The sequence below is a fragment of the Beta vulgaris genome, chromosome 4 (genome assembly GCF_026745355.1).
Source record: "Beta vulgaris subsp. vulgaris cultivar EL10 chromosome 4, EL10.2, whole genome shotgun sequence".
NCBI lineage: Eukaryota > Viridiplantae > Streptophyta > Magnoliopsida > Caryophyllales > Amaranthaceae > Beta > Beta vulgaris.
This window is the reverse complement of record NC_079205.1, coordinates 7,335,322-7,349,018: the sequence shown is the minus strand read 5'-3', so window position 1 is coordinate 7,349,018 and position 13,697 is coordinate 7,335,322. Positions and strand designations below refer to the sequence as shown.

At 33.9% G+C, this 13,697-nt stretch overlaps 1 protein-coding gene across 1 annotated transcript; it reads right to left on the bottom strand.

Moving 5' to 3' along the window:
- Positions 1-3,825: 3,825 nt before the first annotated feature.
- Positions 3,826-9,268, bottom strand: LOC104907112 (sesquiterpene synthase). The gene is made up of 2 exons (XM_010695996.4): positions 9,054-9,268; positions 3,826-4,313 (listed from the first exon to the last, which is right to left on the bottom strand). Exons 1-2 carry the CDS (start codon positions 9,153-9,155, stop codon positions 4,020-4,022), a joined length of 396 nt encoding a protein of 131 aa, XP_010694298.1. The 5' UTR covers positions 9,156-9,268; the 3' UTR covers positions 3,826-4,019.
- Positions 9,269-13,697: the final 4,429 nt, after the last annotated feature.

Genomic DNA, 13,697 nt, shown 5'->3' with positions numbered 1-13,697 from the left:
TACCAATACTTCGAAGATGGTTGTACTTAGGGGGACTGCCGAATAAAGAGAGTAAAGAGAGGCATGAGCAAGAGTGGGTGTAGGCATTCGGTTTATGAGAAAGTAAAAGATTGAAAGGCGTAAGGCCAATAGATAAGAGGCATATAGGCATGAGATAGCATGGAAAGACTTATTTCGGTGATATGGCGATGTCTCCGCTCGGCAAACCCATTGTATTCGAGTGTGTGCGAAGGTGAGGTAAGGTGGGCAATGCCATGTGAGGCAAGGTAGGGGGTCAAGCTTTTGAAACTCACCCCATTGTCAGAGTAGAGAATACGAATTAGGCGACTAAATTTTTTTCAACAAGAGTTTTAAATTTAATGAAAATATGTTTAGTGTTAGATTTCTTTTAAGGAGGGAAAATCAAGTGAACTTGGTAAAGTGGTCAACGAAAATCACATAATATTTATAGCCATCAAATGAATAAACGAGGGAGGATCATAAATCACGAAAATGAACTTGAAGAGGAGTGGTAGTAGTGAGAGATAAAACACTAAAAGGTAATTTATAACTTTTATTTATGTAGCAACAATTACATGGCAAATCTAAAGATTCAGCAAGAAACATCTTATTCAAAACTGAAATGGAAGGATGGTCAAGACGGTGGTGCCAATCAACAGTGGTGGTAGTGAGAGATAGAGCTGGAGGAGGTACGAGCATAGGCCATCGATAGACTCCATCCTTAGTTGTTCCGGATAGAATTTATGCCCCCGTCACTTGATCCTTAACACATAAAGAGGAGTGTGAGAATTCAATAATACTATTATTGTCTTTGCAAAATTGGAAAGTGGAAATGATATTTTTATGCTAAACCGCAACACACAAAACATTACGAAGAGTAAGAGAATGAGTAGGAGTAGAGAGATGAGTTAAACCAGTGTGAGTTATGGGAAGTCCGAAACCATTTCCAATGACAATTTTGTTAGTGCCATCATATATGGGTAGTGAAGAGATAGGTTGGCTAAGTCGGATGTGACATGATGAGACGTACTACTCTCAAAGCCAAAAGGGAGTTGGAGGGGAGGGAGGGGAGTGGCGGTATTAACTTGGGGAACAACATCAGTATTGCGTGGGAGGCGGGGGTTGGTCAAATAGAAGGATGAAGATCCTTGAAGGGCGGGTAGTAAGTGAGTGTATGTCCTTGGACATTACACCACTGGCAGCACCCTTTGAAAGGGTTTTTAGGATTTTGGTTTGGCTGTGAGGTGGATGCAGGTTTAGACAGGAGGAGGAGGGATTGTGGCGAGAGTAGTAAGGTCGTGTGTGGGTAGGGTTTTCCACGGCTTGGAAGGGAGGGGTGTGGTTTGTTTGTTTGGTGAGTTTAAGATCGTGACGGATGAGTTTTTCGTTTAGTTCATCAAAATAAATGGGAAGGTTACGAGCAAGCACGACGTCAATGATTGGTTTGTAATCATCATCAAGGCCATCAAGAATATGTTCAGTGATGTCCTCGGGGTCAAGGGATACACCGAGCAAGGCTAGTTTGTCAACAATTCGGCATATTTTATTCATATAGGATTCAATATCATCGGAGCCTTTACCGAGGTTTTTAATTTGAGATTTGAGTTGTTGGATATGGCCACGGGAAGGTTTAGTGTATGTGTGGAAAAGTATGTCCCAAGCTTATTTGGAGGTGTTGGCACGAGAAATGAGAGGGGCCAAGGGACGGGGAAAGGGTGCCAACAAGGGTACCAAAAAGTAGTTTATCTTGGTGTACCCACGTAACATGGACGGGGTGTAGGATAGATTGGCCTTCAGTATTGGTGATTTTGGGAGGAGGGGGTTGGAGGAGCCATTAATAAATTGATGGAGGTCATAGCCAATAAGGAGAGTTTCTGAAGTTGAACCTTCCAAATAATGTAATTTGAGGAGATTAGTTTTTGAATTGAATGAGCGTTCATGACAGTGAGGGGTTTGTAAGGTTCAGTAGCGTTGGTTAGAGAATGGGAGTCGTGAGTGATGGTGGAAAAAAAATTTAGAGGTTGGATCGTTGATGTGATACCATGTTAGAGTTGGAAAAGTTACATCTTTTCCATTAATAAAGCCATAGCTTATATAGTACAACATGAGATGTAGATTATATCAGTAGCTAGAGTTTACAAGAAAAAAAAAAAAAAGTATTAAAGGAATATGCTAATATGCTACGTAAGTACTTCCTGTGTTTATAAATTTAAAATAGTTGCACTATTTCTAGCTTTCACACATGTCGTATGATTTCAATTATTAATATCTTTAATTATCAATAAGTAAAAATTATAAAAAGTTTATATTAATAAAATTTACATCGAGATAAATCTAACAAGACTCCCAAATGACTATGTTTTTCCCAAAATATAAATCACTAAAGACAATCTAAGTGTAAGATGTGAATAGTGCACTAAATAAAAATGGTGTCACTATTTCTGTATAGAGGACGTATATCACAAGTAATGATAACTAAAGTAATCTACTAAGAATCCCTCAAAAGAAAAAGTAATCTACTAAGAAGATAGGTATAGCTATATTGCTAATGGATAGATAGCAATCTTAACAATACGATAAGGTTGACATAGTCCTTATCATTAACATGGACAAGATTTAGCGCACATGAAAAACAACATACGATATTGATTCCTGACAACAATTGTACGAGGATGTTGATGGATCTTTGCACTGCAATGGCTTCCACGTACAGATTTTCGTGGTCGATAGCAATATTGTACCTTTCCATGTTTCTTTATCTTTTCTCTAACGAAACCGATGATTATGAAAGTCTTTGTACGGTACAAGAAAAAATGATAATAATTTGGTGGTAACGATTGGTTGCTAATGGTGATTGAGAAGAGCTGTTATAGACGTCTATGGTTAAAAATCTATCAAATAGATTGATACCGCTCCCTTTTTTGAATTGGTACCACTAAAACCACCAAATGAGAAAATAGTACATTTGGAAGAGGTTTATAAACCTTTTTTTGTTGTACCAATTATAGGAGTATTGGTAGCAACATGAAGGAGTATAGTCGTATAGATGTGTTGGAAACCAAGTCTTAACACAAATAGACTAGGTTTTTCTCGCTTGAGAATGGACTAAATTGGTATATGTGTTGTATGCAAAATTATTTATTCTATTCGCATTTCTTTATTCCATGTGAGCTACATTACTTTTTGGCAAAACTGACTGCAATTCCACAAACTATCACTTGGGTGCATAGAGCCCCGCAATAAGGACTAGTAGTAATAATATCACAAACTATTAACCTTGGTGCAAAGCGTATCATTAATGATGCCGAATCAATTCTTGCGTTCTTTGTCTCCAGTATGGAAGTTTGGAGTTTGATTTGTTAGTTTCCTCTGTGGGGTTTTAAAGTTTGATTTTAGTTTATTGCAAAGATACAGTTCAGTGATGGTTTGCTGTACAATTTGCAATTAGTATTTGATTTTCATACGCTATCGGTAGAGTTCAATAAAGAGATATCTTCTCAAAATTTAATCACCGTGATAAATGCTCTCATACAAGACTGCATGATTTAAAGAACAAAACGGGGATATATTGTCAGATTATATTCATTATTATCATAGTTATATAGTAGAATAACTTTATTTGGCTAAACATCAATAGAGGATGTCGTATGGTGTTTAATTAATGAAATTCATCTTTGTATTTTTAAAAAAAATTAAATAAGTTTAGATAATATAATTTCAGACAATATAAGTTGAAGTGAACATAGTTAAGTATTAACATTATAGAATACTCACAATATTACAAAACTTCCACCAGATTCAAAACCAATAAAGGACAATATAAGGTAAAGAAATTATCTTTAATATTGAAAAAAAAGCTTAGGAATTTAAAATTCGCAAAGGCTTTTAGCTTCTAAAGGAGCCACAAGCTTAGATCAAGAATCAAGCTTAAGCAATTGCTAGATTCAACGAGGTCTATTAAGTAAAACACCGTAAATGGCTTATTAAGCTACAACTTTAACAACGTACGTACGCCAATATTATATTATGACGGGATCAATAAGAACTTTAGCAATTTTTAGTTTCAGATACTTGCTCATAGTGTAACCATCTTCACCAATCTTATATAGATCATATAAAAACCTTGATAGGTTAATGATTCGAGTTATCAGAGGCATTGGAACACAAGTTGGTCGAAGCAACTCTTCATTCATGTCTTTCCAAGCTTCTTCCATCTCCAATTGGATCTCTTTGTAAGCTTCTTCCTCAGAAGTCCCATATTGTTTCATGTAGCATTCTACAGCCGAGGCAACATGATCTCTATTTTGTTCAAACTACAAAATTCCATCAAACCAAAAGATTAGATATAAAATTAAATATAATTTAATTTATTAATGTAGGAACAACCAACACCTTGGTGTGTTAGAAACAATTTTACCTTTTGATCAATTAGTATTAGCCTAGTAGGTACTAGCCTAATAGGTATAGGAGGGAGGAGTTATCCTTGAAAGTGTGAGATCAAATGACTTCATTTAAATTTAAATGAAAATTTTTTAAATAAAAATCTGAAACACTTTGTAGTTCTTTTTTGTAGCAATTTGACCATTCGTACTCACTAACTAATCATAAAATATATCGTATTTGATATATTATTTAAGATTTTTTTTTAGGGTATATTACTCAAGATAGTATAAGCTTACTTGATACAATCAACCATGTGTGAATATATATATACCTTCCACACACCTCACTCTATCCGAAAAAAACTGTAACAATTTGAGCGACATACTTGTAAATGTATAATTTTAATGATTAACAAATGTAATTATATATGAATCCCTCAATTTCAAATAATAAGGAAACATGATATTTAAGGTCGAACTTTGACCATTAATTACTCTTAGTTCATGTCGGTAAACATATATACAAAGAAAGTAGTGGGAAAAAACCTTTTAGGTTTTTCAATATGTGGGTTTGTGGGGATGGTTTTATGGAGTTAGTTAAGGATGTGTGGCAGAGACCTGTGAATGGGTGTAAGATGTTCCAAGTTACTCAGAAGTTGAAGATCATGAAAGCCGAATTGAAGAAGTTTAATAGAGAAGGTTTTTCTGACATCCAAGCTCAAGCTCATCATGCTTATAATCAGATGATTATGAAGCAGAATATTGCTCATGAGCAATTAAGGGATGTTGCTAGTATTGAGGAGGAAAGGAAGGCTACTGAGGATTATAAAAGGGCTCAAGCTAGATATATGAGCTTCTTAAAACAGAAGGTTAAAGAACGATGGATAGAGAAAGGGGATGATAACACTAAACTCTTCCATCAATCTATTAAGGCTAGGAGACAGCAAAATAAGATTTATGCCATCCTGAATAATGAGGGTCAATGGCTTAATGAAGAGCATCAGATCCAGGAAGCTTTTGTTTCTTTTTATCAAGGATTGCTGGGCACTAAAATGGGTGAAAGGAGCACAATTCATCAGCAGATTATTAGGAGAGGGCATGTACTTTCTGATGAACAGCAGAATTTATTGCAGTGCAACTTCACTAAAGAGGATGTGAAAAGAGTCATGTTTTCTATTCCTAATGAGAAGGCTCCAGGGAGTGATGGGTTCAATAGTTACTTCTTTAAGCACTGTTGGGAGATAAAAGGGGATGAAGTATCTGATGCTATCCTAGACTTTTTTCAGACTGGTTAGTTACTTAAAGCTGTTAACATCACTTCTATTACTTTGATTCCAAAGATTAAAAGCCCTTCACATGTTGGGGATTTTAGGCCTATATCCTGTTGTTCAGTTATCTTCTAAGTGCATAACTAAGCTGTTGTGTGAGAAGTTGAAATTGGTCCTGCCTAGTGTTGTGTCTGCTGCACAGGGTGCATTTGTGGAGGGTAGGAGTATCTTGCATAATATTTTATTATGCCAAGATATTGTTAAAATGTATAAAGCTAGGCAAAATCAGAAGTGCTGTTTAATGAAGATTGACATCCAGAAGGCATATGATACAGTGAGTTGGGAATTTCTTGAGGAAATGATGATGGCTTTGAAATTTCCTATAAGATTTGTGGAGTTGATTCTAACTTGTGTTCAGAGCCCCATGTTCACTTTGATGATTAATGGAGTTCCTTCTGGATTTTTCAAGGCTCAAAGAGGCATCAGGCAGGGTGACCCAATGTCACCCTTGCTTTTTGTGTTATGTATGGAATATTTCTCCAGAATCATGACATATATTGGGCAACAACCTGAGTTTTCTTTTCATCCTAGATGCAAAACAATGGGGATAAATCATCTATGTTTTGCAGATGATGTTGTTTTGTTCTGCAAAGGGGAGTATAAGTCTATTCACTTATTGCTGCAAGGCATTAATTTGTTTGCTGCTACTGCTGGGTTGAAGGCAAGTCCTGCTAAGTCTGAGTTTTTCAGTTGTGGGCTTAATGATCAGGAGGTTACACGCATAAAAGAAAGCTCGGGTTTCAAGCATGGTAATCTGCCCTTTAGATACTTGGGTGTGCCCATTTCCACTAAAAAGCTTTCTGCAGCAGATTGTGAGAAATTGGTTGAGAAAATGGTGATGAAGATCAGAATCTGGAGTTCCAGAAATATCTCTTATGCAGGGAGAAGGCAACTTATAAACTCAGTTCTCTTGAGTATTTGTGTTTATTGGTCCCAGATCTTCATCCTGCCTAAAGCTGTTGTGAAGCAGGTAAACTCTATATGTCGAGCTTTTTTGTGGACAGGATCTTGTGATAGTGCCAGGCCTGGGTATGTGAATTGGGATGACACTTGTAAACCTAAACATCATGGTGGTTTAGGTTTTAGAAACATTATTCAGTGGAATGTGGCTATGGTTGGTAAACTTGTGTGGGATATTGCTAGAAAAGCTGACAACTTGTGGGTGAAGTGGATCCATGATAGATATATTAAGGAGCACAGCTGGAATTCTTATATGGCTCCTTCATCTACTAGTTGGGTGGTTAAATTCATCTGTAGAACTAAACAAAATATCCTGTCTACATGTGGGCAGGGGTGGCTGGCTAAACCAAGTTACAGCATTACTGAAACTTATAATTCAATAAGAAATATGGGGGAGAAAGTGGAGTGGAGCAGGTCTATATGGGATGTTCATAATCTGCCTAAACATTGTTTTATTGGGTGGCTTATGATGAAACAAAAGTTGCAAACTAGGAGCAAGCTTGCAAGATTGGGGATTTGTGACAGCAACTTATGCCTTATGTGTGACATTGAGGAGGAGGATCACTCTCATTTATTTTTTAGCTGTCATTACAGTCAACAGTGCCTAATCAGAGTCAAGAGGTGGTTGGGGATCAAAACTCTTTCTTGTAATATTTACCAGTTGCTCAGTTGGGTTCAGAGAAGATACAAAGGTAGCAAGTTTAGGAAGCAGGTGGTAGTGGCTAGTTTATTAGCTACAGTTTACAGTGTTTGGAGAGAGAGGAATCATGCCTTATGGCATCAAAGTGTGCACACAGTTGATATGGTAGTGTCTTATTTTTGTTAATTCAAGTCTTTCCTTAAGGTCCTTGATACCAGCAAAAAGCTTTTTTCGCACTTGCTCTTTCTGCTCTTTTGCTTCTCGCTCCTTTTGGCTTTGGGTAGCCTTCGACAACCACAACCGAGAAAAAAACAATTCATACAGAAATTAACGCAAATTCACTATTGAAATTCAGGATCGTCTTGTATAATTTAGGGGTCTTGTACTAACCTAAATTATGAGACCTCGATCATAAAAGAATTTAAACGAACCATTGAGCAACCAAATTTTATGCATAAATCACTATCAAAAATTATTCAATTAATAAATAATAATCGAAATTTGATAATTGAGCAATTCACACCATCAAAAATAATAAAAATATAATAAAATTAACCAAAATTCGAGATTATCCAAACAAATTAAAAAAACAACTGAATAACAAAATTTTCATAATTTAGAAATTACCTTCAACGAGTAAGAGAATGAATAATATTAATCTATCGAACTTGTGCCTTTCTGATATTTGCTTTACTAAACTACTATAACTCTTTCCTACTTGTAATTCTTCTTCTTGCTGTAATTTATTATCTATACTCTTCCACTTTATTACCCACAAAACTTTACGATTTTAACCCTAATCACATGTTTCTCTACAAATAAAAGACCTGAAATTTGATAGCATAATGAAAAGGAGAAGAGAATTAGGGAAATAGTTAAGATAGTTAGAGAATCTAAAAATTCATATCAGAAAAAAAAAGGATTTTTTCAATTAGAGGATGAAAGTTGGAGGTTGAAGACGAAAGAAACATATAGTGAATCGTCTCCACTTAAAAGAATGTTGTTTAAGGGTTTTGACATATCTATTTCATCTGCCAAAAAATAATTGATCTTTCTAATTATTTTTTGAAAGTTGTAATGGAGAAGGTTGGATTTTTTTTTGGGAATAGGAGATGACAGAGAGAGGTATCATTAATGGAGTTTTGGGAATAGGAAGGGAAGTGGTTGAAAATAGAGAATGGCGTGGAGTTCGATTTTTTTCCGTTAGGCAGTCCAAAATAATTGGGTCCTTATATTTTTGGGGCCCTGTGCAGTTGCTGTTGAAATTAGACTATTAATTTTTATTAATAACAAAAAAAAAATTATACCAATCACGGAAGTTAAGACTTTTTTTCTTTCTCTTTCCTTCCTTTCCTTTGCTAAAAATGAACCAAACATATTGTTAATGAATTTTGAAGGAATAAAGGGATAAATTACCACTTCTTTTTTTATATATTGTGACAATTTGACTTTATGCTATTTTCTTGTTTCACTTTGACACTATTTAGTGACTTAAACATAAAGTGGTAAAAATACATGACCAAAAACACCATGCGCGTTGAGCTTTAGATACGGTCCTTCTCCATAAAACATTAAAAAAAAAAACATAAAGGTAGTAAAACTAGGAGCAAGTAACATGTTAAGTGCTCCAGATTTTAATAAGAATCGAAGCAGATAATGAATATTTGATTATTACAACTAAAATATGTGAGGAATTAAACAGGAGTAACAATAGGAATATTAAATTAGAAAAAGAGATGACACCTCATCAGCGGAAGAGTAATCGAGGAAGGTATCCCCCCAAACGTCAGGATCGAAATTCGCAAGTGGACGAGTGATTTCTGCGGTACCATTTTGGCACTCCATCTTGAACAATAGGTTTTGTTTAGAGGGATTTATAGATGGATTTTAGTTTCAATAGATACTTTTCTGCATCAAAATAGCATTCAGGTGCAGCCTATTTATAAGCGCCTCTTAGGCATAATTAGGATTAAATACCGAATTTTTTGTTTTGGCCATGCATAATTGTTGAATAAGACATATATTTTTAACCTAAGCTTGGCCTAGTGGTTGTAATTGATAGATTATGTAAATAATCTAGTTTGTATGTAGATATTCTTGTGTAAATTTACTTGCCTAGTTTAGCCTTTGGGTCTTATATATTGTTTATTGTATATATATCAACAGTATCGGTAGGATATATTATCATCTTAAGATATATTATCGTAAAATCTATCGAAAAGGTATTCCTATCCAATGAACGGTGCCACGTGACACTCTCTAATTTGTGTGCCGCATGACACTATTCTCAAATTTCTAATATACGTGTTTATGATCTCATTTAAAAATATTAACAATATGTACCGACTAGTAATTGAACACATGACCTTTCAAATGCAATTTGAGATATTAACCACCAATACACTATAATTTCAATGTTTCATGTTTCAAAGTAAAACATTATAAAGTCTTATAATTATATGTAACTATGAAGTTATAGGCAAGTTTTTTGATCTCTTACACTTTATTAATGTAATTACATTCTGCTACTCAAATTCGATTAAAATTGTTATTTTTATTCCTATTTCCTTATAAGCTTTTTGTTTTATCCAACTAATCATCCAATCACATCTATTTTTCAATTTGACACTAGACATAAAATTACAAATAACTAATAGAATCAATTATGAATAATAAATATTTAATAATTGCAACTAAATTGGGACATGTCCGAGCCAAAATACTAATTTATTTCCATTAAGGATTAGGTTTAATTTTTATAAAATTATATAATAGAGATAGATTCCTAATAAAAGTGAAATCGGAATGCTATATGATATACGAGAAGATAATAATTTGTGTATGCATGGGTAAATTTTTGTATGTTAATAACACAAATATGTTGAAAGTAGTTACTATTTCTTATGGGACATTCCTGAACCATGCAATGTGGTAAGACAAAATTAATCTCGAATATAATGAACATGATTGTCTGATGCGTCGTATTCGTTATACTATGAACAAATTTAGAAAGTTTGTCGGTGATTTGATTAATGTTACAAAAGACGTGAGTGAAGGAACTGAGCATAATGTATAGATAATGTAGAGCAGATCGCCGTGAGTTTGGCTGGAAAATGTTCGGGCTTGAATAGATTTTTTGGGCTCACATTTTTTTCAATTTGGGACGAGTTTTTGGGCAACCTAAAAATGATTTTTTAGTTCAAAATTTGGCCTGATCCGATTTTGGCCGTAAAAACCATGTGTTTGGCTCGAAAAAGCGGACGTTGTGCACACAAATTTTGACTCGATCAGGCCTAACTTGACCAATGAGCAAATTGTTTTAGCCGTGGCTCTGTCCGTCATTTGATTACCTCTAAAATAATGTAACAGACATCATCAATTACGAGCTGGATGCTCAAGGATAGTCATACAATCCCCTAAGGATGTTGATTACAACAAGCTTATCATCTAAAATTATTTTGGTAGTCATGTAAATTATTGAGGTTCTTTTGTAGACGTTGTTATCTTTTTAAACTAAAGGTGAATGATTTTTAACTGTTCAATACCATCACTGAAAAATTTGGTCGATGCTTTAGTAATTTCTTTTCAGCGACTTTAGTATAATTCTTTAACAATTATAATTGTTAATAAACCATATTGTTTGACCTTTGTAAACATGAAATATTATGCTATCTCGATATATTGTTAACTTTTTTTGGTTGAAAATTCTAATTGATTTCGTGAATTGATTGTGTCAATCTAGTTTGTCAGGTTATTAATGGTATTGCATATTTCATTTTTGACCTACTCATATGGCAAGTTTCATTGATTCTCATTTTTCAATTTTTTATAAAAAGAATAACATTGTTTTAAATTATTAGAGGATATTCTAGTCACTTCAAAAGAGGACACCACACCTCCTCCCTTGATTTATATAATAGAGATTCCTAAGTCCTAATTCATAATTAAAATCATATCAATAGATAATATATTCTATTATTATTTTCCCATTAAAAACTGTCAAGTAGGAGTGGCCTCCAGGGCCTAGGCCACCTCCCAGGCTCCCACACCTAACCAAAAACGAGGTGTATGTGTGTGGTCTAGTTGCTATGCGTAGCGCACGATAAAAACGTAAAAATGCTGACATGCTGCTAATTTTTTTTTATAATGGTAAGGAAAAAAAGGTTAGGAGACCCTCCGCATGAGGGGAGCTCCAACCTTATCGTGTACAAGGATGGAATGAAGAGATGAATGAGTACAATTTTTGATACAAAAACTAGAGTCTATGAGGTGTCCAACATTATTGGCAATCCAGTCTACTGCTCTGTTGGCTTCCCGAAAGACATGTCGAATCGTCCAAGAGGAAATTGAGCGGAGTGAAATCCGTATATCCTTAATGATGTGAGCTATCTACCAAGGGGGGATCATATGCCTTTGACGAAATTTATAACAAGCTAAGGAGATTATCGCCTTCGATGTGAAGATGAGTGATACCATTTTGAATAGCTAGCCAAACACCCTGTTGAAGGGCTAAAGCCTGCTAATTAATGCTGATGGACCTTAACTTAGGAATAGTCACATACTCACATCTATACAAATAAATTAAAAGACGTTCCTATATAAAAAAAGTGTCATGTGACACTCTGCTCAAACTTTTAATACACGTTTTTTATAATCTCATTTAAAAAAAATAAGCAATTTGTAGTTACTAGGATTTGAACGCATGACCTATGATATAATATGTGAGTGTTTAACCACTAATCCACAAGAATTTTAATGCTTAATGTTTCAAAGTAATATATAATAAAGTCTTACAATTATATGGAATCATAAAGACATAGACAAGTTTTTTGATTACTAATACTTTTATTAAGTAATAACATTTTCTTACCCTAATTTCATTGAAATTATTTTTATCCCCAATTTCTTAGAAGTTTTTTTTAAAAACAATTTATCATGCCAGAAAGTTAATTTTTAAATTTTCCCTAAACAGACTATTAAGAAAAGCTAATAAAATCAAATTATGAAATTTATGAGTAATAATGTATTTGATAATCTCTATTATATAAGCCAAGGGAGGAGGTGTGATGTCCTCTTTTGAAATGACTAAAATACCCTTAATGATCTAATTAATGGAATGAAAAAAAATTACAAAAACAAATCATTTAAAAATTCTCATTCCAACTTGTCATTTAAAACAAGTTTAAAATGGTATATGCATCGAATACTTCAATCAAAAATTAAATGGACAAAATATTTATACCTTATAAAAAAAGATGTATACATAACGTGCACATGAAAAGTCTGAACATTCAGTACCTTTGATATTCTTTAATTCAGTTGAACCAACTCATTATTTTTGTTTTTTCTGTTCAATATTCATTCACAAAAAATTAATGTTAACAATCACTCACAACCTTTTTATTTTTTTACATTAGTGAATTAATATATCTAAATTCATCTAACTGTTGTTTAATCATAAATAAAGTACGAATGGAGTATCTAATAGAATAACAAATTTTGAAATTAACGCACGCATCGCGTGCATATGAAGGCTAGTTGTCAATAACCCAAGGCATCGACCAAGCCAAAATACTAGTTAATAAATATATTAAGTGATTCCCTTTGTGGATAGCATTATAGCAATGCGCTTTTTTTTTCCTTTCCTTTGCATGAATCTCACGTAACTGACGCGACTTTTCCTATTAAAAGGTAAAAAAAATAAGTAATGACAAAAACGTTTTAACCATGGTAATTTGGGTACCAACTAGTTTATTCTCCATGTCGTTTAGCATGTATTTGATGGTGATGGATCTCGATCCAAATATCCAATGACCTTTTCACTATTATCTATTTTCCTTAGCTGTGTGTGTAACACACCATGGCTCTCCAATGACATTCATTTTTCCATTTTCGAACTAAATATTAAATTAAATTACGAAAAGATAATAAAATTAATTATGTATTTTATGAATAATAAATAATTGATAATTGTAAATGAAATCGAGCATCATACGAATCAAAATACTAGTTTATTTCTATTAAGTGTTAGATTTAATTTTTATAAAATTATATAATAGAAATAGAGGCTGGGAGAAAAAATTAAGAAACAAATATAAACAAAATCTAGCAATGTGTTGTATTGCGCTTGCTGCAATGGTAGGTCCACCTTCCTGATTGAAGACAAGGAGGTCTTAGGTTCGAGTAGTTGTATAACATTTTATTCACTAGTAGAAAAATGATGATTTGCCACAGCTTATTTGCGTCGTATGCATGAAGAATTGACACAAATGGTCAGGAACAGATGATTTGTGCCAGATTATAATCTACATCCTATGCAAATACTTATAGCAAAAGAATGACAAGAGGATTTGCATCACATGTCCCTAGTCATCCGACGCACATGAA